This window comes from Eriocheir sinensis, chromosome 68, assembly GCF_024679095.1.
Source record: "Eriocheir sinensis breed Jianghai 21 chromosome 68, ASM2467909v1, whole genome shotgun sequence".
In the NCBI taxonomy this organism is placed as follows: Eukaryota; Metazoa; Arthropoda; class Malacostraca; order Decapoda; family Varunidae; genus Eriocheir; species Eriocheir sinensis.
Window position 1 is genome coordinate 4,920,218 of NC_066576.1, and position 27,375 is coordinate 4,947,592.

The window sequence follows — 27,375 nt, forward strand, 5'->3', positions numbered from 1 at the left end:
GTACGGTAAGGACATGTACTATCAGAAAGACTATTTAAAGTTCTGAAGACCTCCAGCTGTTGCCATGAGTGAGATAGAAATGCAAGACTTCCTGAAGGGGGTGCGCTCAAAACACTAGCAAGGCGACCCACTTGTTTGTTATCCTACAGGAGTAACAGCCGAGGTCCTTGCCGGTGACCTGGAAGACGGTGAGGGTGTGTGTGCCGCCCATGGCCGAGATGCGGAACTTGCCCGAGGGATGCAGCGAACGCCCGTTGAAGAGCCAAAGCACCTCGGGGGTGGGTGAGCCTGGGGAATGGCAGCGTAAAGACAGCCTTCACTCGGAAAAGACTCCTAGGCAAATATGTGTCGCTCCCCGATGAAGTGAGGTAAGCGACACTGGGGTCCATCTTGAGATATTAATTGCCGCACATCGACCAACTATCGGGGCATTTTGAGGCAACTTTTCAGGTTAAAATTTAAAGATGTTTCGGCCTTGACTTGACTCACTGATTGGAGGATTGAATACCTTGACTGACTGACTGATTGGGGGACTGAATACCTTGACTGACTGACTGATTGGGGGACTGAATACCTTGACTGACTGACTGATTGGGGGACTGAATACCTTGACTGACTGACTGATTGGAGGACTGAATACCTTGACTGGGGACTGAATACCTTGACTGACTGACTGATTGGGGGACTGAATACCTTGACTGGGGACTGAATACCTTGACTGACTGACTGATTGGGGGACTGAATACCTTGACTGACTGACTGATTGGGGGACTGAATACTTTGACTGACTGACTGACTGATTGGGGGACTGAATACCTTGACTGACTGACTGATTGGGGACTGAATACCTTGAATGACTCACTGATTGGAGGACTGAATACCTTGACTGACTGACTGATTGGGGGACTGAATACCTTGACTGACTGACTGATTGGGGACTGAATACCTTGAATGACTCACTGATTGGAGGACTGAATACCTTGACTGACTGACTGATTGGGGGACTGAATACTTTGACTGACTGACTGACTGATTGGGGGACTGAATACCTTGACTGACTGACTGATTGGAGGATTGAATACCTTGACTGACTGACTGATTGGGGGACTGAATACCTTGACTAGGGCCTGAATACCTTGACTGACTGACTGATTGGGGGACTGAATACCTTGACTGACTGACTGATTGGGGGACTGAATACCTTGACTGACTGACTGATTGGGGGACTGAATACCTTGACTGACTGACTGATTGGGGGACTGAATACCTTGACTGACTGACTGATTGGGGGATTGAATACCCTGACTGACTGACTGATTGGGGGACTGAATACCTTGACTGGCTGACTGATTGGGGGACTGAATACCTAGACTGACTGACTGATAGGGGGACTGAATACATTGACTGACTGACTGATTGGGGGAATGAATACCTTGACTGACTGACTGATTGGGGGACTGAATACCTTGACTGACTGACTGATTGGGGGATTGAATACCCTGACTGACTGACTGATTGGGGGACTGAATACCTTGACTGACTGACTGATTGGAGGATTGAATACCTTGACTGACTGACTGATTGGGGGACTGAATACCTTGACTAGGGCCTGAATACGTTGACTGACTGACTTATATGGGGAAAGAATACCTTGACTGACTGACTGAGTGGGGGACTGAATACCTTGACTGACTGACTGATTGGGGATTGAATACCCTGACTGACTGACTGATTGGGGACTGAATACCTTGACTGACTGACTGATTGGGGACTGAATACCTTGACTGACTGACTGATTGGGGACTGAATACCTTGACTGACTGACTGATTGGGGACTGAATACCTTGACTGACTGACTGATTGGGGACTGAATACCTTGACTGACTGACTGATTGGGGGACTGAATACCTTGACTGACTGACTGATTGGGGGACTGAATACCTTGACTGACTGACTGATTGGAGGATTGAATACCTTGACTGACTGACTGATTGGAGGATTGAATACCTTGACTGACTGACTGATTGGGGGACTGAATACCTTGACTGACTGACTGATTGGAGGATTGAATACCTTGACTGACTGACTGATTGGGGGACTGAATACCTTGACTGACTGACTGATTGGGGGACTGAATACCATGACTGACTGACTGATTGGGGGACTGAATACCTTGACTGGCTGACTGATTGGGGGACTGAATACCTTGACTGGCTGACTGATTGGGGGACTGAATACCTTGACTGGCTGACTGATTGGGGGACTGAATACCATGACTGACTGACTGATTGGGGGACTGAATACCTTGACTGACTGACTGATTGGGGGACTGAATACCATGACTGACTGACTGATTGGGGGACTGTATACCTTGACTGACTCACTGATTGGGGGACTGAATACCTTGCCTGACTCACTGATTGGGGGATTGAATACCTTGCCTGACTGACTGATTGGGGGCCTGAATACCTTGACTGACTGACTGATTGGGGGACTGAATACCTTGACTGACTGACTGATTGGGGGACTGAATACCTTGACTGACTGACTGATTGGGGGCCTGAATACCTTGACTGACTGACTGATTGGGGGACTGAATACCTTGACTGACTGACTGATTGGGGACTGAATACCTTGACTGACTGACTGATTGGAGGACTGAATACCTTGACTGACTGACTGATTGGGGGACTGAATACCTTGACTGACTGACTGATTGGGGGACTGAATACCTTGACTGACTGACTGATTGGGGGACTGAATACCTTGACTGACTGACTGATTGGGGGACTGAATACCTTGACTGACTGACTGATTGGGGGACTGAATACCTTGACTGACTGACTGATTGGAGGATTGAATACCTTGACTGACTGACTGATTGGGGGACTGAATACCTTGACTGACTGACTGATCGGGGCCTGAATACCTTGACTGACTGACTGATTGGGGGACTGAATACCTTGACTGACTGACTGATTGGGGGACTGAATACCTTGACTGACTGACTGATTGGGGGACTGTATACCTTGACTGGGGCCTGAATACCTTGACTGACTGACTGATTGGGGGCCTGAATACCTTGACTGACTGACTGATTGGGGGACTGTATACCTTGACTGGGGCCTGAATACCTTGACTGACTGACTGATTGGGGGCCTGAATACCTTGACTGACTGACTGATTGGGGGCCTGAATACCTTGACTGACTGACTGATTGGGGGATTGAATACTTTAAGATATCACAACAGCCCTAAACTCAACCATACATAACTTATATTTTTTTCTATGATTCTGAACAGGACGAGAGACAAACAGCGGAAGCGGACCCACCTGCGACCTCGACCTGCAGCGTCAGAGTGCCGTTCTCCTCCACAAACTGGTCACACAACTCACTGATGAAGCGCGGGGACTCACTGTCATCCGGGCGGCCATCGTGCTTGCCTGGAATGGGCGGGAGGTACGTTAGACTCAAGGAAAGGAGACTGGCCTTGATCTGCGTGTTATGAGGTGAGGTATGACTGATGTATTTTTAAGTGGTTGTACAAGTTTCTGGGCAGGAGGAATGTCAGACTCATGGAAGGGGAACTGGTCTGATCTGCTTGTTATGAGGTGAGGTATGACTGATGTATTTTTAAGTGGTTGTACAAGTTTCTGGGTGGGAGGAATGTCAGGTTCATGGAAGGGGGACTGGTCTGATCTGCGTGTTATGAGGTGAGGTATGACTGATGTATTTTTAAGTGGTTGTACAAGTTTCTGGGTGGGAGGAATGTCAGGTTCATGGAAGGGGGACTGGTCTGATCTGCGTGTTATGAGGTGAGGTATGACTGATGTATTTTTAAGTGGTTGTACAAGTTTCTGGGCAGGAGGAATGTCAGACTCAGGGAAAGGGGGACTGGTCTTGATCTGCGTGTTATGAGGTGAGGTGTGACTGATGTATTTTTAAGTGGTTGTACAAGTTTCTGGGTGGGAGGAATGTCAGACTCAGGGAAACGGGGACTGGTCTGATCTGCTTGTTATGAGGTGAGGTATGACTGATGTATTTTTAAGTGGTTGTACAAGTTTCTGGGTGGGAGGAATGTCAGACTCTGTAAAGGGAGACTGGTCTTGATCTGCGTGTTATGAGGTGAGGTGTGACTGATGTATTTTTAAGTGGTTGTACAAGTTTTTAGTCACATTTCTGAGCAAGGTGTGCACAGTGAAGGCATTGTCTTACCCTGACCAATACTTTCTTTGTTTATTTCTATTTTGTATTATATGTGCTTCAAGTTGTGTGTTTGTGTATTACGGAGTGACAGAAGAGATAAGCTTTGAATCTACTTGAGAGCCAAAACAATTGATTCTCCCCTACTGACTAAGGTGTAGATGGACTGATAAATTATATTATTCCTAAATCTTGTTATGCACACGTAACATAAAACACACAAAAACAATGAGTGACAGAAAGATACAAAATAAAGAAACATAAGAAAGTAAACAATGAGTGTCCGAAAGATATAAAATTAAGAAACATAAGAAAGAAAACAATGAGTGACAGAAAGATACAAAATAAAGAAACATAAGAAAGAAAACAATGAGAGACAGAAAGATACAAAATAAAGAAACAAAAGAAAGAAAACAATGAGTGACAGAAAGATACAAAATTAAGAAACATAAGAAAGAAAACAATGAGTGACAGAAAGATACAAAATAAAGAAACATAAGAAAGAAAACAATGAGTGACAGAAAGATACAAAATAAAGAAACATAAGAAAGAAAACAATGAGTGACAGAAAGATACAAAATAAAGAAACATAAGAAAGTAAACAATGAGTGTCCGAAAGATACAAAATAAAGAAACATTAGAATAATCATGTTAGAATAGCCACATCAACTATGCTTAAGTCTGGAAGATGGGCTGCTAACAAGTGACTCACATAAGACTCACACATGGTTCATTCAGCCTTGCATTAAAGAACTTGCAATAATTCATGAGAAAAAGCTTTTGTTGGACATTTTATGAAGTGTAAATAACAGAAAACTGCAGAAACAATAATAAAAACAACTTCCAGTAGCCAGACGATAGAAATATTAATGGAAGCAATTTAAAACAGGGAGAAAATATAAATAGTAGTGGGAGTAACTTAAAACACGGAAACAATAGAAATAATAATGAAATAATCTTAAAAAAAACAACTTATGCCTTGCTAAGAAGAAGACAAGCAAAGTGTATTAAAACCGAACATCGCCAACAAGTTAAAAACAGTCCGTGAAACATATTTTGTATTAACACGAGTAGAATAAAACCAGAAAGCATTTAGCACACTCTAATCTGAAGGCTGTTGTACTTACGCTGTTTCTCGAGCAGGGCTGAAAACCAGTCGACAAAATTACTGATTGTCACTTAAAAACAACTCTACATGTACATATGACATTCACTCGCTGACTTATAACCACTATGAAGTTTTGGTGAAATTATGCCACTCTCAAGCTTAAAGATATAGCACACTAGTCTAGCTATCTATCTATCTATCTGTCTGTCTATATCTCCAATGCCCTCAAATGAACTTTCCTCCACGGCAGAAGTGTCTCCATCTCTCCCTGTTCTGGCACTCCCTCTCAGCATCACACTCCATTCTCTTACTTCCACCTCTCTCGCCCCAACACTCACGCACCCTATTGATCCACTTCCCTCACACACTCTCTTCACAAGTTCATTCTCCCCCATTCTCATCAGGTATCCAAACCATCTCAACGCACCACGCTTCACCCACTCTACCACTCCGAACTCCACTTCTTTCACTGTCACACCCACACCAATCCGCTCATACACGCTCTCATTACTCTCTCCATCCCATCCTGACACACCCCCTGCGCCTCTTACAGAACTCATTTCCACTACATATATCCCCGACGGTAGTGCTGTTTTCCATGTCCATGTCTCTGATGCATACGACAGCACACTAATTCCTAAGAGAGGTCACTCTACTCTGAACCCTCCCAGCACTGCACCCTCAAGGCAACACTCCATACTCACCCTGGACCTGCACTGTGCCGGAGATCTCGTCACGGTAGACCCTGTTCTCGGCGTGGCAGGTGTACGCGCCGGAGTCTCCCGAGCGCGGTGAGCTGATGATCAACTTGCCTGGAATGGAATGGAAACGATAGCATGAGTATTCTCTCAACCCGTTAGCAGCGTGGATCATGTCTTTCAATGGTCCCTCTAAGCAAGAAAAATGAGAAAAAATCATCCCTCACACAAACCATTTCATAATATATATCAAAGCATTTGTGACCAGATTATGTATCATCTATTTTGGGGAGTTTATATCATGGCACAAATCTGGCCCGTCGCTGCTACACGGTAAAGCCACAAATTTGGCCCGTCGCTGCTACACGGTAAAGCCACAAATTTGGCCCATCGCTGCTACACGGTAAAGCCACAAATTTGCCCCATCATCCCTCAAATAGTAGTTTCCAATAGTTCGGTTACGGTTTAATGTGGATTTTCAAAGAAGATTTTTTTAGGATTTTTGAATTCCCCGACAAGCAGGATATTTAAACATCCTAAAAGATCGATGACAATCCGCGTAAAACCGAAACTGGACTATTGGAAAACGTACTATTTGAGGGACGACTGTATATGAAAAGTTGCCTAAATTATCATCACACTCACAGATGCCCTCCTCGGTGATGGACGTCTGGAAGCGCGGCGAGGCGGGGAGCTTGTCTGCGTCCTTGAGCCAGGTGATCTTGGGCTGCGGGTGGCCCATCACGTGGCAGGACAACACCAGCTGGTCATCCTCACTCTCGTAGCGCTCTGGCGGGAGGATCGAGAGTGTGCAAGATATCCCAGAACAGTCATACCGGTACCTTCGTTCATGAGCTTAATTTGTTCCGATATTTTACTCGCAAGCCAAAAAACTTGTAAACACCAAAAAAAAAATCCTTATGAAAATCTTGACAATAATCTTGACCAAAAAAAATAATAATAATCTATACAAAAATCTTTCATCCATTTGTGTCTTTAAAGAATTGAGCCGAGGCTTTACTGTGTTATATTTCATCACACTTCACTAAATATTTACCTAAGCTTTGTGCGAGTAAGTGAGTGAGTGTGAGTGAGTGTGTGTGTGTGCGTGTGTGTCACCTCTGAGGCTGGTGGTGAAGGTGGGTGGCGTGGGCTTCTGGTCCTCCTCGCCCTTCACCCGCAGGTCACAAGTGGTGGAGACACGGCCATGGCGGTTCCGGGCGGTGCAGGTGTACTCGGCGGAGTCGCTGCGTGTGATGTGGCTCAGCTCCAGGCATGCCACGCCCTCGTTGTTGATGACCTGTGAGGGACGGAGGGAATGACCAACTGATTTCTATTGGTATAAGAAACATTGCCAGGGCTGACATTTCCTCTTCTTCATTTTCTTCTCATTCAGTGTTCTTAACCCGGTAGCAGCGGGGATCATGTTTTTTAATGGTCCCTCCAAGCGAGAAAAATGAGAAAAAATCACCCCTCACACAAACCATTTCATAATATATATCAAAGCATTTGTGATCAGATTATGTATCATCTATTTTGGGGTGTTTATATCATGGCACAAATTTGGCTCGTTGCTGCTACACGATAAAGCCACAGATTTGGCCCGTCCCTGCTACACGGTAAAGCCACAAATTTGGCCCATCGCTGCTACACGGTAAAGCCACAAATTTGGCCCATCGCTGCTACACGGTAAAGCCACAAATTTGGCCCGTCGCTGCTACACGGTAAAGCCACAAATTTGGCCCATCGCTGCTACCAGGTTATCAACACCAGCAAGACAACAAGCAAGACTTATCCTCACCCTGACCCGGTCATCCTCCCGCACCGGATAGGCTCCCTTGAACCACTCGACGTCCGGAGCCACCTCGTCCATAGGGTACAGGATGTTGCAGGTGAGACGAACACGGCTGCCCTTCACCGCCTGTCTGTCCTGAAGCTTCGTGCTGAATTTAGGACGTCGCTTGGGGTCACGGCGCAGCGATTCACCCTGTCGGTAGGAAGGGACGTTGAGGCGATAGTTTAGAGTAGTTGCCCCTAGATTTAATGCAAGGCAGGTAGCGAAGAATATGGAAGCAATGATTTATGGAGAGTTAGGACTAGTGTGGTGTTTTTGGTCTGTGTGTGTGTGTGTGTGTGTGTGTGTGTGTGTGTGTGTGTGTGAGAAGGAGTCAGCTCATGTTGTTAGTTATTTAGTACAGTAGGCCCTAAATTTAACACAAGACAGGCAGCAAAGAAATTCAAGCAATGAGATTAATTTATGGCATTTTTGGTCTCTGTGTATGTGTAAGGAGTCAGTTCATATTGCTAGTTATTTCATGCAGTATACCCTCAAATTAACACAAGACAGATACCAAGAGAAATTCAGGCATAATGTAGGTATTAATGAAGAATAAAGGAGCCCCCCCTTCCCTCCTACTCCCTCCATTATGCCCATTTTCTTTTATCAATGAAAATGTATCGGGTATTGCTGGGTTGATTAATTTGTGTGTGTGTGTGTGTGTGTGTGTGTGTGTGTGTGTGTGTGTGTGGTGTTATGTGACATTTCTTTTCATTAAACTCCATTTCTCATTCTTTACATCATTCAGGTATCTCATTTAAATCTTCCTGCAGCTTATTACAATCATCATCATCTTATATTATTCTAAGTGGTTTGTATGTGATGTGATGTGATGTGTATGTGATGTGATGTGATGTGTATGTGATGTGATGTGTGTGTGTGTGTGTGTGTGTGTGTGTGTGTGTGTGCCTTCCTTACATCAGGGGTGAGTGGCCGCCTCTCCAGCCTCTCCAGTGAGCTGTATCTGTCCACCGTCAGAAGCTCCCGGTCCGAGTACTTAATCTTGGGGTGTGAGCGTTCCTGCCACCGCCGCCCACTCAGCTCATCCTCCAGCTGCTGCTCCTCCTCCTGCCAGCGCCGCCGCTCCTCCAGATGCTTCTGCCGCCTCTCCTCCTCCTGGGCGGGGAAGAACCATGGGGAGGAATGGCTAACTTGAGGTATAGATGAGAAATAGTTTGGTACAGAAGACTTAATGTGAGACAGGCACCAAAGAAAGTCAGGCAGAATGGAGGTGTTACAGGGAAGGACCAGGAAAGGAATGATTAACTTGACGTACAGAAGGGATGGTAGATGAGTGAGAAAAATAGTTTGGTACAGAAGACTTAACGTGAGTCAGGCAGAATGGAGGTGTTACAGGGAAGGACCAGGAAAGGAATGGCTAGCTTGAGGTACAGAAGGGATGGTAGATGAGTGAGAAAAATAGTTTGGTACAGAAGACCCTCTATTTAACATGAGACAGGCACCAAAGTCAAGGAGAATGGAGGTGTTACAGGGAAGGACCAAGGAAAGGAATGATTAACTTGACGTACAGAAGGGATGGTAGATGAGTGAGAAAAATAGTTTGGTACAGAAGACCCTCTATTTGACATGAGACAGGCACCAAGGTCAAGGAGAATGGAGGTGTTACAGGGAAGGACCAGGAAAGGAATGATTAACTTGAGGAAAGGAAGGGATGGTAGGTGGGTGAAAACGTGGCTGGCCGGGACCGTAGAGTTTCCCGCGTCAATGTCTCGGAAGGACCCTACCCAAAACACACTGCTTGTCTTGTAGGGAATGAAAACGTATGACAATCTGGTAGAACTCTTGCTGAAAATCCTTGTCTGAGTAATGGAAACATGGCTGGCTGGGACCGTAGAGTTTTCCGCGTTAATGCCTTGGTGACGCCCTGCGCATAACACATTACTGGTCTCGTAGGAATGGAAAATTATGACAATCTGGTAGAACTCTTGCTGAAAATCCTTGTCTGAGTAATGTAAACGTGGCTGGCCGGGACCGTAGAGTTTACCGCGTCAATGCCTCGGTAACAACCCGCCCATAACACACTGCTGGTCTTGTAGGGAATGGAATCTTACTGGAAAACCTTGTCTGAGTAATATAAACGTGGCTGGCTGGGACCGTAGACTTAACCGCGACACGACCTCGGTAAAACCCCGCCTATGACATACTGATATTTTTGTAAGGAATGGAAACTTGTGGGAATATAATGGGAATCTTGCTGGAAAACCTAGTCTCCTGGTGCTAAAATGTGGCAGGGGAATTACTAAGACTTTACGATGTTGAACTAGTAAATTGGGTACTGCTTGATTTGTAGATACTGAAAACTTGCTGGGATGAAAGTAGAAATCTCGCTGGAAAACCTACCGATATGTCTCTTGGTGCTAAAATGTGGCAGGGGAATTACCAAGACTTTACGATGTTGAACTAGTAAATAGGGTACTGCTTGATTTGTAGATACTGAAAACTTGCTGGGATGAAAGTAGAAATCTCGCTGGAAAACCTACCGATATGTCTCTTGGTGCTAAAATGTGGCAGGGGAATTACTGAGACTCTACGCTGTTGAACTGAACGGAGAATACAGGGGTGCGAGGAGAGGAGAAAGATGGAAAAAAAGTGTTAGGAAGGAGGGAAGGAAGCAGCGACTAACTCTGGGTCACATTATTAAACATTGCAGCGCCCAAGATCACAAATTTGACAAGGCTTTAGTAGTAGGAGTTTGGGCATTTGCAGGGGTAGTTTTATGACCCTGGTGGTAGTCTGACTCTTCTTCTGTACCATGAACTTCAACAAGATCACCTATTTGACAAGGTTTTCGTAGGAGTTTTGGGCATTTGCAGGGGTAGTTTTATGACCTTGGTGGTAGTCTGACTCTTCTTCTGTACCATGAACTTCAACAAGATCACCTATTTGACAAGTTTCGTAGGAGTTTTGGGCATTTCCAGGGGTAGTTTTATGACCCTGGTAGTAGTGTGACTCTTCTTCTGTACCATGAACTTCAACAAGATCACCTATTTGACAAGGTTTTCGTAGGAGTTTTGGGCATTTCCAGGGGTAGTTTTATGACCCTGGTGGTAGTCTGACCCTTCTTCTGTACCATGAACTTCAACAAGATCACCTATTTGACAAGGTTTTCGTAGGAGCTTTGGGCATTTCCAGGGGTAGTTTTATGACCCTGGTGGTAGTGTGACCCTTCTTCTGTACCATGAACTTCAACAAGATCACCTATTTGACAAGATTTTCGTAGGAGTTTTGGGCATTTCCAGGGGTAGTTTTATGACCCTGGTAGTAGTGTGACCCTTCTTCTGTACCGTGAATGTAAAGAAATGATTATGGGAATGCGTTTGACCTCTCTTTCGCCCTTTAGAAGTGAGTGATTTGAGAGAGGGAAAGGAAGGTCAAAGGAAACAGAATTACCAACTAAGACTCACCCTTCTAAGGAACTCCTCTCCCTGCTTCCTGATCTCGTCCTCCCTCCTCCTCTTCATCTCCTCTCGACCTCTTAATTCCTCCTCCAGCTTCTTCTTCTCCATCTCGATCCGCTGCCTCGCCTCCGTTTCCCTTCTTCTTTCCTCTTCCGCCATGAGCCTATCGTATTCCTCCCTCCTCCTCCTCCTCTCCCTCCTCATCTCCTCCTCCTCCTCCAGACGCCTCTCCTCCTCCTCCTCCTCTCTCTTGAGTCGCTGCAGTCGTTCCTGTTTGTCCTTTTCCCTCTTTCTCTGCCTCTCTATATCCTTCTCCTTCAGTCTTCTCTCCTCCTCCTCCCATTGTCTTCTCCTCCTCTCCTGCCTCTCCGCCTCGTCCTTTGAATATCTATCCTGCCTGTCTTTAAACGCCAGCTCTTCCTCCATCTTCCGCTGCCTCCTCTTCTCTCTCCTCTCCGCTTCCTCCTGCATGATCCTCTCCTCCTCCTCCCGAAGAAGTCTCTCCTGCTCTTGTCTTCTCTTCTCAAGCTTCTTCTGCCTATCATCTTCCTCCTTCAGCCTCTTCTGCTCCTCCTCCTCCAACTGTTTCATCTGTTCCTCATGTTCCTTCCTCCTCCTCTCGGCTTTCTTCTCCTCCACCGTCATCGCTGCCTCCGCCACCTCCTTCTTCCGTTTCTCGTCCTCCTCCTTCCTCTTCCGCCTCCTCTCAGCTAACTCCTCCTCCTCCTTCTTCAATCTCTCCGCTTCTTCCCTTCGTCTCCTTGCCCTCTCGTCCTCCATCGGCACCTCCTTCACCTCCTTCTTCCGCAGTATCTCCTCCTGTTGGCGAAGTTCCGCGGCTCGTGTGGTCGTGGTAGTCCCGTCCTGAGCCTGTTCCTTCGCCTTCCGCTTCGGGGCCTCAGGAGACTTGGTTCGCTTCAAGGAGTCTTCGATATCAGCCTGACTTGCCTTCCTACGTGGGGGCGGTTCGGGGGACTTGGCCTTCTCCGCTGCACACTTGACAGACGATCGTTTCCTCTCCGGTGATTTTGCCTTCTCAGCCGCCTTGATTTCCGCTTCCTTAATACTGGATCTCTTTCTTGCCTTGGGTTCAGGAGACTTGGCATCCTTTTCCTTGGATTTGGATTCCTTTTCCTGTTCTACATCCTCCTTCTTCTCCTTCTTTTCTTGGGGACTTTTTGCTTTTTCTGTCTTCTTCTTTGCCTCCTTTTCTTCCTCTTTCTTCTTCTTGGCTTCTTCTTCCTCTTTCTTCTTCTTCGTCTCTTCTTTCTTCTTTGTTTCTTCTTCTTTCTTCTTCTTTTCTTCTTCCTCTTTCTTCTTCTTTTCTTCCTCTTTCTTCTTCTTTTCTTCTTCCTTCTTCTTCGTCTCTTCTTTCTTCTTGGTCTCCTCTTCCTTCTTCTTCTTTTCTTCTTCTTCTTTCTTCTTTACCTCCTCCTTCTTCTTCTTCTGTGCTTCCTCTTCTTTCTTCTTCTTTTCTTCTTCCTCTTTTGTCTTCTTCTTGGTCTCCTCTTCTTTCTTCTTCTTTTCTTCCTCCTCTTTCTTCTTTACCTCTTCCTTCTTCTTCTTTTCTTCTTCCTCTTTCTTCTTCTTGGTCTCCTCTTCTTTTTTCTTCTTTTCTTCTTCCTCTTTCTTCTTTACCTCTTCCTTCTTCTTCTTTTCTTCTTCCTCTTTCTTCTTGGTCACCTCTTCTTTTTTCTTCTTTTCTTCTTCCTCTTTCTTCTTTGCCTCTTCCTTCTTCTTCTTCTCTTCTTCTTCTTTCTTCTTCTTTTCTTCGTCTTTCTTCTTTACTTCCTCTTTCTTTTTCTTTTCTTCTTCCTCTTTCTTCTTCTTTACTTCTTCCTTTGTTTTCTTTTCTTCCTCTTCTTTCTTCTTCTTTACTTCTTCCTTTGTCTTCTTTTCCTCTTCCTCTTTCTTCTTCTTTTCTTCTTCCTCTTTCTTCTTCTTTTCTTCCTCTTCTTTCTTCTTCTTTACTTCTTCCTTTGTCTTCTTTTCTTCTTCCTCTTTCTTCTTCTTTTCTTCTCCCTCTTTCTTCTTCTTTTCTTCCTCTTCTTTCTTCTTCTTTACTTCTTCCTTTGTCTTCTTTTCTTCTTCCTCTTTCTTCTTCTTTTCTTCCTCTTCTTTCTTCTTCTTTACTTCTTCCTTTGTCTTCTTTTCTTCTTCCTCTTTCTTCTTCTTTTCTTCCTCTTCTTTCTTCTTCTTTACTTCTTCCTTTGTCTTCTTTTCTTCTTCCTCTTTCTTCTTCTTTTCTTCCTCTTTCTTCTTCTTTACTTCTTCCTTTGTCTTCTTTTCTTCTTCCTCTTTCTTCTTCTTTTCTTCCTCTTCTTTCTTCTTCTTTACTTCTTCCTTTGTCTTCTTTTCTTCTTCCTCTTTCTTCTTCTTTTCTTCCTCTTCTTTCTTCTTTACTTCTTCCTTTGTCTTCTTTTCTTCTTCCTCTTTCTTCTTCTTTTCTTCCTCTTCTTTTTTCTTCTTTACCTCTTCCTTTGTCTTCTTTTCTTCCTCTTCTTTCTTCTTCTTTACTTCTTCCTTTGTCTTCTTTTCCTCTTCCTCTTTCTTCTTCTTTTCTTCCTCTTCCTTCTTTTTTACTTCTTCCTTTGTCTTCTTTTCTTCTTCCTCTTTCTTCTTCTTTTCATCCTCTTCTTTCTTCTTCTTTTCTTCTTCCTTTGTCTTCTTTTCTTCCTCTTTCTTCTTCTTGTCCTCTTCCTTCTTCTTTACTTCTTCCTTTGTCTTCTTTTCTTCCTCTTCTTTCTTCTTCTTTACTTCTTCCTTTGTCTTCTTTTCCTCTTCCTCTTTTTTCTTCTTTTCTTCCTCTTCTTTCTTCTTCTTTACTTCTTCCTTTGTCTTCTTTTCTTCTTCCTCTTCTTTCTTCTTCTTTTCTTCCTCTTCTTTCTTCTTCTTTACTTCTTCCTTTGTCTTCTTTTCTTCTTCCTCTTTCTTCTTCTTGTCCTCTTCCTTCTTCTTTACTTCTTCCTTTGTCTTCTTTTCTTCTTCCTCTTTCTTCTTCTTTACTTCTTCCTCTTTCTTCTTCTTCGTCTCCTCCTCTTTCTTCTTTGCTTCTTCATCTTTCTTCTTTTTGGACTCTTCCTCTTTTTTCTTCTCTTCCTCTTTCTTCTTCGTCTCATCTACTTTCTTCTTAGCTTCTTCCTCTTTCTTCTTCATTTCTTCCTCTTTCTTCTGCTTGGTCTCTGCTTCTTCTTTTTTCTTTAACGCTTCCTCTTTTGTTTGTTTTCCTTCCTCTTCTTTCTTTACCTCTTCCTGCTTTGTCTTTGCCTCCATTTCCTCTCCCTTGTCCTTCAAGAGGGCCTTCTTCTTTTTGGCAGCAACTTCCTCCTCTTTAAGTCCTTTGGCTTCCTCGCCCTCCACTTCCTCTCCCTTGTCCTTCAAGAGGGCCTTCTTCTTCTTGGCAGCAACTTCCTCCTCTTTAAGTCCCTTGGCTTCCTCGCCCTCCACTTCCTCCCCCTTCTCCTTCATCAAGGCCTTCTTCTTCTTGGCAGCAACTTCCTCCTCTTTAAGTCCCTTGGCTTCCTCGCCCTCCACTTCCTCTCCCTTCTCCTTCATCAAGGCCTTCTTCTTCTTGGCAGCAACTTCCTCCTCTTTAAGTCCCTTGGCTTCCTCGCCCTCCACTTCCTCTCCCTTCTCCTTCAAGAGGGCCTTCTTCTTCTTGGCAGCAACATCTTCTTCCTTCAGCCCCTTGGCTTCCTCGCCCTCCACTTCCTCTCCCTTGTCCTTCATCAAGGCCTTCTTCTTCTTGGCAGCAACATCTTCTTCCTTCAGCCCCTTGGCTTCCTCGCCCTCCACTTCCTCCCCCTTCTCCTTCATCAAGGCCTTCTTCTTCTTGGCAGCAACTTCCTCCTCTTTAAGTCCCTTGGCTTCCTCGCCCTCCACTTCCTCTCCCTTCTCCTTCAAGAGGGCCTTCTTCTTCTTGGCAGCAACTTCCTCCTCTTTAAGTCCCTTGGCTTCCTCGCCCTCCACTTCCTCTCCCTTCTCCTTCATGAGGGCCTTCTTCTTCTTGGCAGCAACTTCCTCCTCTTTAAGTCCCTTGGCTTCCTCGCCCTCCACTTCCTCTCCCTTCTCCTTCATGAGGGCCTTCTTCTTCTTGGCAGCAACGTCCTCTTCAGTTGAAGCCTTGGCCTCGGAAAATTTTCCTTCCTTCTCCTCACCCACGGCAGGCTTAGCCTTTGCTTTCTTGCCATCATCTTTGTCTGCCTGTAAATCCAAAGACAAATCTGCTGAAGCTTCGTCCTCCTCATATGCCTTGCGTTTCTTCAGGGACACTGTGGCTTCGCCCTCCACTGTGGAGTCCTCCGCCACCAGGCTGGGCTGCACGCCACCTTCTGGGGCACCTCCCTTGGATTTATCCTCCGACTTTACCTGCTTTTTAGCATCAGGAGAGACCTCGTCTGTACTGCCATCTTTCATCGAGGCCTTCTTCTTCTTGGCAGCAACTTCCTCCTCTTTAAGTCCCTTGGCTTCCTCGCCCTCCACTTCCTCTCCCTTCTCCTTCAAGAGGGCCTTCTTCTTCTTGGCAGCAACTTCCTCCTCTTTAAGTCCCTTGGCTTCCTCGCCCTCCACTTCCTCTCCCTTCTCCTTCAAGAGGGCCCTCTTCTTCTTGGCAGCAACTTCCTCCTCTTTAAGTCCCTTGGCTTCCTCGCCCTCCACTTCCTCCCCCTTGTCCTTCATCAAGGCCTTCTTCTTCTTGGCAGCAACTTCCTCCTCTTTAAGTCCCTTGGCTTCCTCGCCCTCCACTTCCTCTCCCTTCTCCTTCAAGAGGGCCTTCTTCTTCTTAGCAGCAACTTCCTCCTCTTTAAGTCCCTTGGCTTCCTCGCCCTCCACTTCCTCTCCCTTCTCCTTCATGAGGGCCTTCTTCTTGGCAGCAACATCTTCTTCCTTCAGCCCCTTGGCTTCCTCGCCCTCCACTTCCTCTCCCTTCTCCTTCATCAAGGCCTTCTTCTTCTTGGCAGCAACTTCCTCCTCTTTAAGTCCCTTGGCTTCCTCGCCCTCCACTTCCTCCCCCTTCTCCTTCATCAAGGCCTTCTTCTTCTTGGCAGCAACTTCCTCCTCTTTAAGTCCCTTGGCTTCCTCGCCCTCCACTTCCTCCCCCTTCTCCTTCATCAAGGCCTTCTTCTTCTTGGCAGCAACTTCCTCCTCTTTAAGTCCCTTGGCTTCCTCGCCCTCCACTTCCTCTCCCTTCTCCTTCATCAAGGCCTTCTTCTTCTTGGCAGCAACTTCCTCCTCTTTAAGTCCCTTGGCTTCCTCGCCCTCCACTTCCTCTCCCTTGTCCTTCATCAAGGCCTTCTTCTTCTTGGCAGCAACTTCCTCCTCTTTAAGTCCCTTGGCTTCCTCGCCCTCCACTTCCTCTCCCTTCTCCTTCAAGAGGGCCTTCTTCTTCTTGGCAACTTCCTCCTCTTTAAGTCCCTTGGCTTCCTCGCCCTCCACTTCCTCTCCCTTCTCCTTCAAGAGGGCCTTCTTCTTTTTGGCAGCAACTTCCTCCTCTTTAAGTCCCTTGGCTTCCTCGCCCTCCACTTCCTCTCCCTTCTCCTTCATCAAGGCCTTCTTCTTCTTGGCAGCAACTTCCTCCTCTTTAAGTCCCTTGGCTTCCTCGCCCTCCACATCAACTCCCTTGTCATTCAAGAGGGCCTTCTTCTTCTTGGCAGCAACTTCCTCCTCTTTAAGTCCCTTGGCTTCCTCGCCCTCCACTTCCTCTCCCTTCTCCTTCAAGAGGGCCTTCTTCTTCTTGGCAGCAACTTCCTCCTCTTTAAGTCCCTTGGCTTCCTCGCCCTCCACTTCCTCTCCCTTGTCCTTCATCAAGGCCTTCTTCTTCTTGGCAGCAACTTCCTCCTCTTTAAGTCCCTTGGCTTCCTCGCCCTCCACTTCCTCTCCCTTCTCCTTCAAGAGGGCCTTCTTCTTCTTGGCAGCAACTTCCTCCTCTTTAAGTCCCTTGGCTTCCTCGCCCTCCACTTCCTCCCCCTTCTCCTTCATCAAGGCCTTCTTCTTCTTGGCAGCAACATCTTCTTCCTTCAGCCCCTTGGCTTCCTCGCCCTCCACTTCCTCTCCCTTCTCCTTCAAGAGGGCCTTCTTCTTCTTGGCAGCAACTTCCTCCTCTTTAAGTCCCTTGGCTTCCTCGCCCTCCACTTCCTCCCCCTTGTCCTTCATGAGGGCCTTCTTCTTCTTGGCAGCAACTTCCTCCTCTTTAAGTCCCTTGGCTTCCTCGCCCTCCACTTCCTCCCCCTTGTCCTTCATGAGGGCCTTCTTCTTCTTGGCAGCAACGTCCTCTTCAGTTGCAGCCTTGGCCTCGGCAAATTTTCCTTCCTTCTCCTCACCCACGGCAGGCTTAGCCTTTGCTTTCTTGCCATCATCTTTGTCTGCCTGTAAATCCAAAGACAAATCTGCTGAAGCTTCGTCCTTCTCGTATGCCTTGCGTTTCTTCAGGGACACTGTGGCTTCGCCCTCCACCGTGGAGTCCTCCTCCAGCACGCTGGGCTGCACGCCATCTTCTGGGGCACCTCCCTTGGATTTATCCTCCGACTTTACCTGCTTTTTAGCATCAGGAGAGACCTCGTCTGTACTGCCATCTTTCATCGAGGCCTTCTTCTTCTTGGCAGCAACTTCCTCCTCTTTAAGTCCCTTGGCTTCCTCGCCCTCCACTTCCTCTCCCTTCTCCTTCAAGAGGGCCTTCTTCTTCTTGGCAGCAACTTCCTCCTCTTTAAGTCCCTTGGATTCCTCGCCCTCCACTTCCTCTCCCTTGTCCTTCATCAAGGCCTTCTTCTTCTTGGCAGCAACTTCCTCCTCTTTAAGTCCCTTGGCTTCCTCGCCCTCCACTTCCTCTCCCTTCTCCTTCATCAAGGCCTTCTTCTTCTTGGCAGCAACTTCCTCCTCTTTAAGTCCCTTGGCTTCCTCGCCCTCCACTTCCTCCCCCTTCTCCTTCATCAAGGCCTTCTTCTTCTTGGCAGCAACATCTTCTTCCTTCAGCCCCTTGGCTTCCTCGCCCTCCACTTCCTCTCCCTTCTCCTTCAAGAGGGCCTTCTTCTTCTTGGCAGCAACTTCTTCCTCTTTAAGTCCCTTGGCTTCCTCGCCCTCCACTTCCTCTCCCTTGTCCTTCATCAAGGCCTTCTTCTTCTTGGCAGCAACATCTTCTTCCTTCAGCCCCTTGGCTTCCTCGCCCTCCACTTCCTCTCCCTTGTCCTTCATCAAGGCCTTCTTCTTCTTGGCAGCAACATCTTCTTCCTTCAGCCCCTTGGCTTCCTCGCCCTCCACTTCCTCTCCCTTCTCCTTCATCAAGGCCTTCTTCTTCTTGGCAGCAACATCTTCTTCCTTCAGCCCCTTGGCTTCCTCGCCCTCCACTTCCTCTCCCTTCTCCTTCATCAAGGCCTTCTTCTTCTTGGCAGCAACTTCCTCCTCTTTAAGTCCCTTGGCTTCCTCGCCCTCCACTTCCTCTCCCTTCTCCTTCATCAAGGCCTTCTTCTTCTTGGCAGCAACTTCCTCCTCTTTAAGTCCCTTGGCTTCCTCGCCCTCCACTTCCTCTCCCTTCTCCTTCATCAAGGCCTTCTTCTTCTTGGCAGCAACTTCCTCCTCTTTAAGTCCCTTGGCTTCCTCGCCCTCCACTTCCTCTCCCTTCTCCTTCATCAAGGCCTTCTTCTTTTTGGCAGCAACTTCCTCCTCTTTAAGTCCCTTGGCTTCCTCGCCCTCCACTTCCTCTCCCTTCTCCTTCAAGAGGGCCTTCTTCTTCTTGGCAGCAACTTCCTCCTCTTTAAGTCCCTTGGCTTCCTCGCCCTCCACTTCCTCTCCCTTGTCCTTCAAGAGGGCCTTCTTCTTCTTGGCAGCAACTTCCTCCTCTTTAAGTCCCTTGGCTTCCTCGCCCTCCACTTCCTCTCCCTTCTCCTTCAAGAGGGCCTTCTTCTTCTTGGCAGCAACTTCCTCCTCTTTAAGTCCCTTGGCTTCCTCGCCCTCCACTTCCTCTCCCTTCTCCTTCATCAAGGCCTTCTTCTTCTTGGCAGCAACATCTTCTTCCTTCAGCCCCTTGGCTTCCTCTCCTTCTACTTCCTCTCCCTTGTCCTTCATCAAGGCCTTCTTCTTCTTGGCAGCAACATCTTCTTCCTTCAGTCCCTTGGCTTCCTCTCCTTCTACTTCCTCTCCCTTGTCCTTCATCAAGGCCTTCTTCTTCTTGGCAGCAACATCTTCTTCCTTCAGCCCCTTGGCTTCCTCGCCCTCCACTTCCTCTCCCTTCTCCTTCAAGAGGGCCTTCTTCTTCTTGGCAGCAACTTCTTCCTCTTTAAGTCCCTTGGCTTCCTCGGCCTCCACTTCCTCTCCCTTCTCCTTCAAGAGGGCCTTCTTCTTCTTGGCAGCAACTTCCTCCTCTTTAAGTCCCTTGGCTTCCTCGCCCTCCACTTCCTCTCCCTTCTCCTTCAAGAGGGCCTTCTTCTTCTTGGCAGCAACATCTTCTTCCTTCAGCCCCTTGGCTTCCTCGCCCTCCACTTCCTCCCCCTTCTCCTTCATCAAGGCCTTCTTCTTCTTGGCAGCAACATCTTCTTCCTTCAGCCCCTTGGCTTCCTCGCCCTCCACTTCCTCTCCCTTGTCCTTCATCAAGGCCTTCTTCTTCTTGGCAGCAACATCTTCTTCCTTCAGCCCCTTGGCTTCCTCGCCCTCCACTTCCTCTCCCTTGTCCTTCATCAAGGCCTTCTTCTTCTTGGCAGCAACATCTTCTTCCTTCAGCCCCTTGGCTTCCTCGCCCTCCACTTCCTCTCCCTTCTCCTTCATCAAGGCCTTCTTCTTCTTGGCAGCAACATCTTCTTCCTTCAGTCCCTTGGCTTCCTCGCCCTCCACTTCCTCCCCCTTCTCCTTCATCAAGGCCTTCTTCTTCTTGGCAGCAACATCTTCTTCCTTCAGCCCCTTGGCTTCCTCTCCTTCTACTTCCTCTCCCTTGTCCTTCATCAAGGTCTTCTTCTTCTTGGCAGCAACATCTTCTTCCTTCAGCCCCTTGGCTTCCTCGCCCTCCACTTCCTCTCCCTTCTCCTTCAAGAGGGCCTTCTTCTTCTTGGCAGCAACTTCTTCCTCTTTAAGTCCCTTGGCTTCCTCGCCCTCCACTTCCTCTCCCTTCTCCTTCAAGAGGGCCTTCTTCTTCTTGGCAGCAACTTCCTCCTCTTTAAGTCCCTTGGCTTCCTCGCCCTCCACTTCCTCTCCCTTCTCCTTCAAGAGGGCCTTCTTCTTCTTGGCAGCAACATCTTCTTCCTTCAGCCCCTTGGCTTCCTCGCCCTCCACTTCCTCTCCCTTCTCCTTCAAGAGGGCCTTCTTCTTCTTGGCAGCAACTTCCTCCTCTTTAAGTCCCTTGGCTTCCTCGCCCTCCACTTCCTCTCCCTTCTCCTTCAAGAGGGCCTTCTTCTTCTTGGCAGCAACTTCCTCCTCTTTAAGTCCCTTGGCTTCCTCGCCCTCCACTTCCTCCCCCTTGTCCTTCATCAAGGCCTTCTTCTTCTTGGCAGCAACTTCCTCCTCTTTAAGTCCCTTGGCTTCCTCGCCCTCCACTTCCTCCCCCTTCTCCTTCATCAAGGCCTTCTTCTTCTTGGCAGCAACATCTTCTTCCTTCAGCCCCTTGGCTTCCTCGCCCTCCACTTCCTCTCCCTTGTCCTTCATCAAGGCCTTCTTCTTCTTGGCAGCAACTTCCTCCTCTTTAAGTCCCTTGGCTTCCTCGCCCTCCACTTCCTCTCCCTTCTCCTTCATCAAGGCCTTCTTCTTCTTGGCAGCAACTTCCTCCTCTTTAAGTCCCTTGGCTTCCTCGCCCTCCACTTCCTCTCCCTTCTCCTTCAAGAGGGCCTTCTTCTTCTTGGCAGCAACTTCCTCCTCTTAAGTCCCTTCCTCGCCCTCCACTTCCTCCCCCTTCTCCTTCATCAAGGCCTTCTTCTTCTTGGCAGCAACTTCCTCCTCTTTAAGTCCCTTGGCTTCCTCGCCCTCCACTTCCTCCCCCTTGTCCTTCATCAAGGCCTTCTTTTTCTTGGCAGCAACTTCCTCCTCTTTAAGTCCCTTGGCTTCCTCGCCCTCCACTTCCTCTCCCTTCTCCTTCAAGAGGGCCTTCTTCTTCTTGGCAGCAACGTCCTCTTCTGTCAGAGCCTTGGCCTCAGCTGGCTTGCCTTCCTGCTCCTCTCCCTCGCCAGCTGGCTTGGGCTTTGCCTTCTTTGCGTCAGCCTTGTCAGCCTGTAAGTCTAAGGACAGCTCAGCGGACGCTTCATCCTTGCCAAAGCCTTTGCCCTTCTTCAGGGTCACTGTTCCCTCCTCCTCTACTGAGGGCTGTTCAGCTTCATCTTTTTTGTCACCCAGTTTCTTCTTTTTAAGTGAAAATGTGGCATCCATTTGAATAGAAGATTCTTCATATAAGTCAGAGGCTTCAGCCTGAAGCTTCAGCCCAACCTTTTCATCCGTCTTGTCCTCAGAGGTTGTCTCACTGGTGTGGTCACTCGGCTCCTCGCTGGTCTCCCGCACCCTCAGGGCCGCCTCCTGCTTGGCCTGCAGCTCCTTCTTCTTGGCCAGGACTTCCTCCCTCTTGGCCACCAGAGCCTCCTGGGTGGAAGGCTCCTCCTCCCTGCCGGGTGCCTCCTCCGGGCCCTGCTGCGTGGTGCCTGGGCCGGGCTCTCCCGTGGTGGAGGTCTCCGCTGTCTCTGGCTTCTTGCCCACCATGGACACGATGGCTGACTTTACCTCAGAGACTTTGGATGCTATTGCTGACTTCATTCCAGACACAAGGCTCTTCTTTTTCTTCTTCCCTTTCCCCTCGGGCTGCTCCTCCTCCTGGGACAGGCTCTCGGCCGCCTCCTCGCCGTCACCTTCGGCGGCGGGGGAGTCGGGTGACTTTTTCTTTTTGTCCAGATCGTCTTTCTTTTCCTGCTCGCCACTCAGCTTTCTCTTCTTCTTAGCTGCTTTGGCTTTGGCTTCTTCTTCCTTCTTCTTTTTCTTTGACTCCTCTTTTGTTTCCTTCTTCTTTGCCTCGTCAGTCTCCAGGGACTCCGAGGTGAGGGACTCTGTGCTCGGGGTCTTGCACAGCTCCCCTTCCTTCCTGGCCTGAAGACTCTCTATCTTTGCCTTCAGCTCCTTCTTCTTGGCCTCAATCTGTTCTGGGGTGAGGCCGGCCATGTCCATGGCCTCCACACCCTGCTCAACCTTGGCCTTCTTGGCGGCTGCTGTGGCCTGCTGGGAGGCTTCTGCTGCCTCCCCCTCACCCCCAGCAGCAGATTCAGCAGCGGATCTCTTCTTCTCCTTCTTCTCCCCAGGCTTGCCCATCTCAGCCACCACGGGAGGCTCTCCGACGGTGGCAGACTCTGCGGCGCCCTCCACGATGCCCGCCACAGCCTTCTCGGGGTGGGCTGCAGGCCGCTGGGACACAATGGTTGCCTCGGCCTGCAGATCCGCCTCCTGCACCACGATGTACTCGGCCAGTGAGCCGCTCTTCTCCTCGGCCGTGGTCAGCATGGACGCCATGTCTTCCTTGCTGAACACATTGAGGTTGGCGTCGTCAACATCGGCCTCCTGGACCATGACGGCCTCCCTGGCCGCCTCCGTGAGCACCTGAGCCCGGTCACTCATGGCCCGCATGTATTCGCTGATGTCCCTGAAGTCGCCGGACATCCCCATCTGCTCATAGCTCTCTAAGGCCTCGTGCAGGATCTGGTGGGGGTACGCCTGGGCCTCCCGGATGCTCTGCTGCGACAACTCCCCGAGCTGGGAGTGGCCTTCCCTTATTGCCACGATGAGAGCCTCTCGGTAACTTGGGTCAATTTGGAAAGCCATCTGCTGCTCGGGGGTGAGCGCCTCAAAGGCCTCGGCGTACTCAAAGCCGTACTGCTCGGCAAGCTGCATGGGCTCCAGGAAGGAGTGGAGGTCACTGAAGTCAGCCTCCGTCTCCTCCAGCCGGGGGTGCGGGGACAGGTCCTCCGCCACAGAGAGGAGCTGCTGCTCCTGCTGCTGGGCCACGGCCGCTGCCGGGACCTGGCCAACAAGTGCCTGCTGGGCCTCCTGCTGGGCAGAGGCAACCTTCCCCTCACCCTCACACACCTCCTGGGCCTGAACAACGGCCGCCTCCACGGCCTGCTGCACCTTCTTGGCCGAGGCCTTCCTGGCTTTCTTGGAAGGTCTCTCTTCAGACTCCAAGGATGTGGCTTCCTCCACTGGCTGCTGGGAGCCAACCTTGACGGCCTCCTGCACCACCAGGCCGGCCTGCTGCTCACTGGGCCTGCTCATGCTGGACACGTCGGACAGCGTGCCTTCATCAGAGAGCGCCTGCTGCTGCTGGGTCACCGCTGCCTCGCGCGCCTCAATGGACCGCTTGGCTTGCTTCCTCTCACCTTGCATTTGTTGAACGTCCGTCAAGACGGCCTGCTCCCCTGTCTGCGCCACGGCCAGCCCCGGCAGCACCTGAGCCTCGGCCCGGGTGGCCTGAGCCTCGTCCCCGCTGAAGGTTTTGGCCGCAGCGCTCATCACCTGCGCCTCCTCCACCACCGCCGCCTCGCCCTGGGCCAGGACGCGCCTCGCCTCCCCGCGCTCCTGCAGGATTGTCATTCCCTGCTCGCTGAGGGTTCGGAGGTCATGCTGCAGCACGTCCTGCCTGCTGACCTGAGCCACGGCCCGGCCCTCGGGGTCCACGGTGTGTGCCGTCAGGGTTTCCTCCTCCCACGACTCCATGTCGGAGAGGTCAGCGATATCGGAGCGCAGCGCTTCCCTTTCCTCGACGACCAGAGCCTCCAAGGGTGACAGCTCCTCCACGTCCGCCTCGGTCCTGGCGTCGTCGTAGGGCACGTCGGTGAGGCTCATGTACTCCTCGAAGGCCTCGTTCTCCACGTCGATCACCATGGCCTCCATCAGCAGGGGGCCCTTGCAGGAGGTCTCCCGGGTGAAGCGCAGGGGAGGCAGCTCCGCCTGGATGTTCTTCTCGTGGGCTGAAACAAAGTGCACTTCACTGTTATTCACCGCACCGCAGAACAATGTTTTGAACCAGAATTTAACAGCAGTTATGGACCAGCTACACTTACAACATTGCTGCATTATTTATGACCTCATTTCGTGCAGCAGCAGCACCGGGCACAGGAGAGTCTCACATGGAACTACTTATTGCTGGGGCAAAAACAAGTTGAGGTTGAGGCTATTCCCAACCACAGACCGTGACGCTGTGATGCCAGGGCAGTAATGGGCGGTGTATTAGAGTCAAGCCACGGCTGTGCCCTGACACACAACACACCAGCTCCTTAATCATCATCAGGCTTTGACAAGGTGTGGCACAACCCAACAGGACTAATTTTCCCTCCCATGACTCCCTCCACGCCCGGCACCCAGGAAAACACCACCACACGCCACGCCGGGCACTGAGCGGCCTCATACCTGCGATGTGGTCAGAGATTTCTTCAGCGTATATCTCAGCGATCTGCTTGGCCTCGGCCTCGGATATGTCCGGCGTGTCATAGAGGGAGAGGGAGATCTCCTTGCCGTCGATGCTGACGGACACGTCGGCTCTCTCGTCGTCCAGCCCCGAGGCCTCGGACATGGCGGACTCGTACATGGAGATCTGCGAGGAGCGCTCCTCGTTGATGGTGGAGAGGGACGGGTTCCTGGCGATACCACGCAGGTCGGCCAGGGCGGTCGCCTCACCCTTGGCTCGCTCCTTCTCCAAGAATTTGTCTGAAGTAGCATCACAGGATTCATTACTCCACACATTCAGGTGTTCCTCACAACTAAACAGTGTGGCAGTTTTTTCTTCAAAAATCTTTGAAATTTAAAGGCAACAAGTTCAAAAGAATTTATTTTGTGTGGATCAAGTGTTTGTTGAGTCTGGCACAATGATTACTGAAAGTGTTTGTTGAGCCTGGCACAATGATTACTGAAAGTGTTTGTTGAGCCTGGCACAATGATTACTGAAAGTGTTTGTTGAGCCTGGCACAATGATTACTGAAAGTGTTTGTTGAGCCTGGCACAATGATTACTGAAAGTGTTTGTTGAGCCTGGCCTAATGACTACTGAAAGTGTTTGTTGAGCCTGGCACAATGACTACTGAAAGTGTTGGGATTTCCCTCAAGGAGACTAGCCGTGTAGCCTCTGGGAAAAGACTAAATGAGAAAAGTGTGGTGCAGCCCACCTCAGGCACCCGCCACCCCGGCAGGCTGTGACTTTGTGATGGATCCATAAACATACAAAAACATTACACTCCTGCAGGTGTGTGTGTGTTCCTAAGTTCTGGATCAGAAGGATTTAAGAGATAACATTTTCATGCCTGGTTTTGGCTGCAAGGCTTAAAATAAATCTGAGTCACATTTCTTTTCCTGTCCGACGTCAACCCCACAACACAAGCTGCGACGCCTTACCCTCAAAGCCGAGGAGGGAGGCCGAGGAGGAGGACGAGCCCATGACGTTGTAGGCCTCACAGGTGTAGGTCCCGAGGCAGCAGGTCCCATCCTCGCCGCTGATGATGCGGTGGATGTCGCCGGGCTGCAGCTCCACCCCGTCCTTGTACCACTTGAGCACTGGCTGCGGCACACCGATGACCTGTGCCGCCAACACCACACAGTCAGGGCAGGTTTGGCAATTCCTACTTTTTGTGTGTGTGTGTGTGTGTGTGTGTGTGTGTGTGTGTGTGTGTGTGTGTGTGTGTCGGGGATGCTGAACGATCTCTATCTGCTATACCAATCAGTGCTCATGGCAGAAAAATAGTTACATACTGATATATAGATAAAGATAGATGGATAGACAGTACAGGAAGCAACTCAAGGACAACAAAAAGAATGAAAAATAAAAAATCCGCTAATCAGTTGAAAGTTGAGGTTGCAAAACATGAGATACAGATAGATAGACAGTACAGGAAGCAACTTAAGGACAACAAATAGAAAATGAAAAATAAAAAATCCGCTAATCAGTTGAAAGTTGAGCATAGACTTCACAACTAGTTGACGGGAAATCTCTTCAGTCTTGGCGCGCTGGCTTCGCGTAAGGGGCCGATTGTTATGGCGACTTTCACTGCGACAACTCAAACACACTCTGCGTTCTTACTCCGAATTTAAGTGGAAACAGGACGAAATCTTCAAGTTTTAGTGCATACAAGCAGGCAGGAGTGTCTCTAGAGTGATTTGGTCGAGGATTCAAGGTAACTTATATAAAATAGCACCATGCGTGCACTTTGAAAACGTTGTGTAAAAAATGGCAAATTTGCGTAACTTTAGGTTGAAATCTTTACGTAAAATGAATGATAACTGTAGGATAGTGAAGTCCACAGTTTTACGTATTAGGAAACAAGAAATGTACGTTTAGTTAGTGCCTACATGGCAACTCAGCTCAGTTGCCGCGTCGCCTAACTCGCCTTAGGCACGCAGTCAGCTGGGCACTTCCCCTCTGTAAAGGATTATCGCTGTCCTGCCTCTGTTTACTCTCCAAGTAAAGGACCTACAGTTATTCATCGTCTCTGTACCCTTCCCCACAACTGCAAGGATCCAGAGGACGATACAAGAAGACACAGAAGGCAGTGGATCGAGTGGAAGTGACGGAGGATACACAAGATATGAGTACGCCGCGAACCCGTGGAGTAAACTGTGGAGGAGCCAGACTACGCCATCAGTGCAGTGACTCAGTGTTGTGTGCAGTGCAGTGGTGTGTTCAGTGCAGTGTGGTAGTGAGGGGGCTGTTCACTACGTCCCACGGGGTCGAGTATGTGTGCATGGGGAAGGCCAACTCTGACCCGACTGAGCACTCTGGCAAGCGCCGCACCATGTGCGGCGCCAACTACTGGACGGCGTGCAGAACTTCATGGTGAGCAACAGGTTGGCCCAGCGCCTGCATTTGCTGAAGCTCGTCGGGTTCTTCCCGGGGACGTGCAGGCCGACCTGGACCGGGCCAAGGCAGAGGAGAAGGAGGACGACGAGGTGATCTTGGCCCAGCTTGCCAGGGAGCTGGCCGACGACCAGCCGGACCCGCCGACGGACGAGTTGCTCGCCGCGGTCGGCACCACTCGCTGCTACCTGGCCAGGAAGGTCCAGGCCAACTCCTCTGTGTTGAGTGCTGCAAGCAGGAGCTTGCCCAGCAGGAGGAGATGAAGATTACCGTGGAGCTCGAGAGGGCGACCCGCCCTCTGTGATGTTCGACGCCCTGGTCGAGCT

General features: G+C 49.2%; 1 protein-coding gene across 50 annotated transcripts in view; it reads right to left on the reverse strand.

The window, feature by feature from the left end:
- Positions 1-27,375, reverse strand: part of LOC126988204 (titin homolog) — a 169,935-nt gene that overhangs the window by 26,529 nt on the left and 116,031 nt on the right. For 5 of the 50 annotated variants that reach the window (XM_050846202.1, XM_050846156.1, XM_050846155.1 and 2 more), the window contains 17 exons: positions 25,594-25,774; positions 24,617-24,913; positions 21,323-24,177; positions 20,459-20,632; positions 18,980-19,066; positions 16,124-16,207; positions 15,176-15,778; positions 13,784-14,566; positions 11,273-13,738; positions 8,766-8,963; positions 7,812-7,997; positions 7,130-7,310; positions 6,656-6,799; positions 6,017-6,124; positions 5,332-5,349; positions 3,334-3,444; positions 132-288 (listed from right to left, as the gene is read on the reverse strand). In XM_050846202.1, the coding sequence (XP_050702159.1) occupies positions 132-288; positions 3,334-3,444; positions 5,332-5,349; positions 6,017-6,124; positions 6,656-6,799; positions 7,130-7,310; positions 7,812-7,997; positions 8,766-8,963; positions 11,273-13,738; positions 13,784-14,566; positions 15,176-15,778; positions 16,124-16,207; positions 18,980-19,066; positions 20,459-20,632; positions 21,323-24,177; positions 24,617-24,913; positions 25,594-25,774 (8,633 nt within the window). Of the gene's footprint in view, positions 1-131; positions 289-3,333; positions 3,445-5,331; positions 5,350-6,016; positions 6,125-6,655; positions 6,800-7,129; positions 7,311-7,811; positions 7,998-8,765; positions 8,964-11,272; positions 13,739-13,783; positions 14,567-14,653; positions 15,002-15,175; positions 15,950-16,123; positions 16,208-16,900; positions 17,075-17,161; positions 17,336-17,422; positions 18,023-18,979; positions 19,241-19,588; positions 19,850-20,458; positions 20,720-21,322; positions 24,178-24,616; positions 24,914-25,593; positions 25,775-27,375 lie in introns of all 50 variants that reach the window. The other 45 variants (XM_050846163.1, XM_050846152.1, XM_050846158.1 and 42 more) reach the window with 45 other exon arrangements.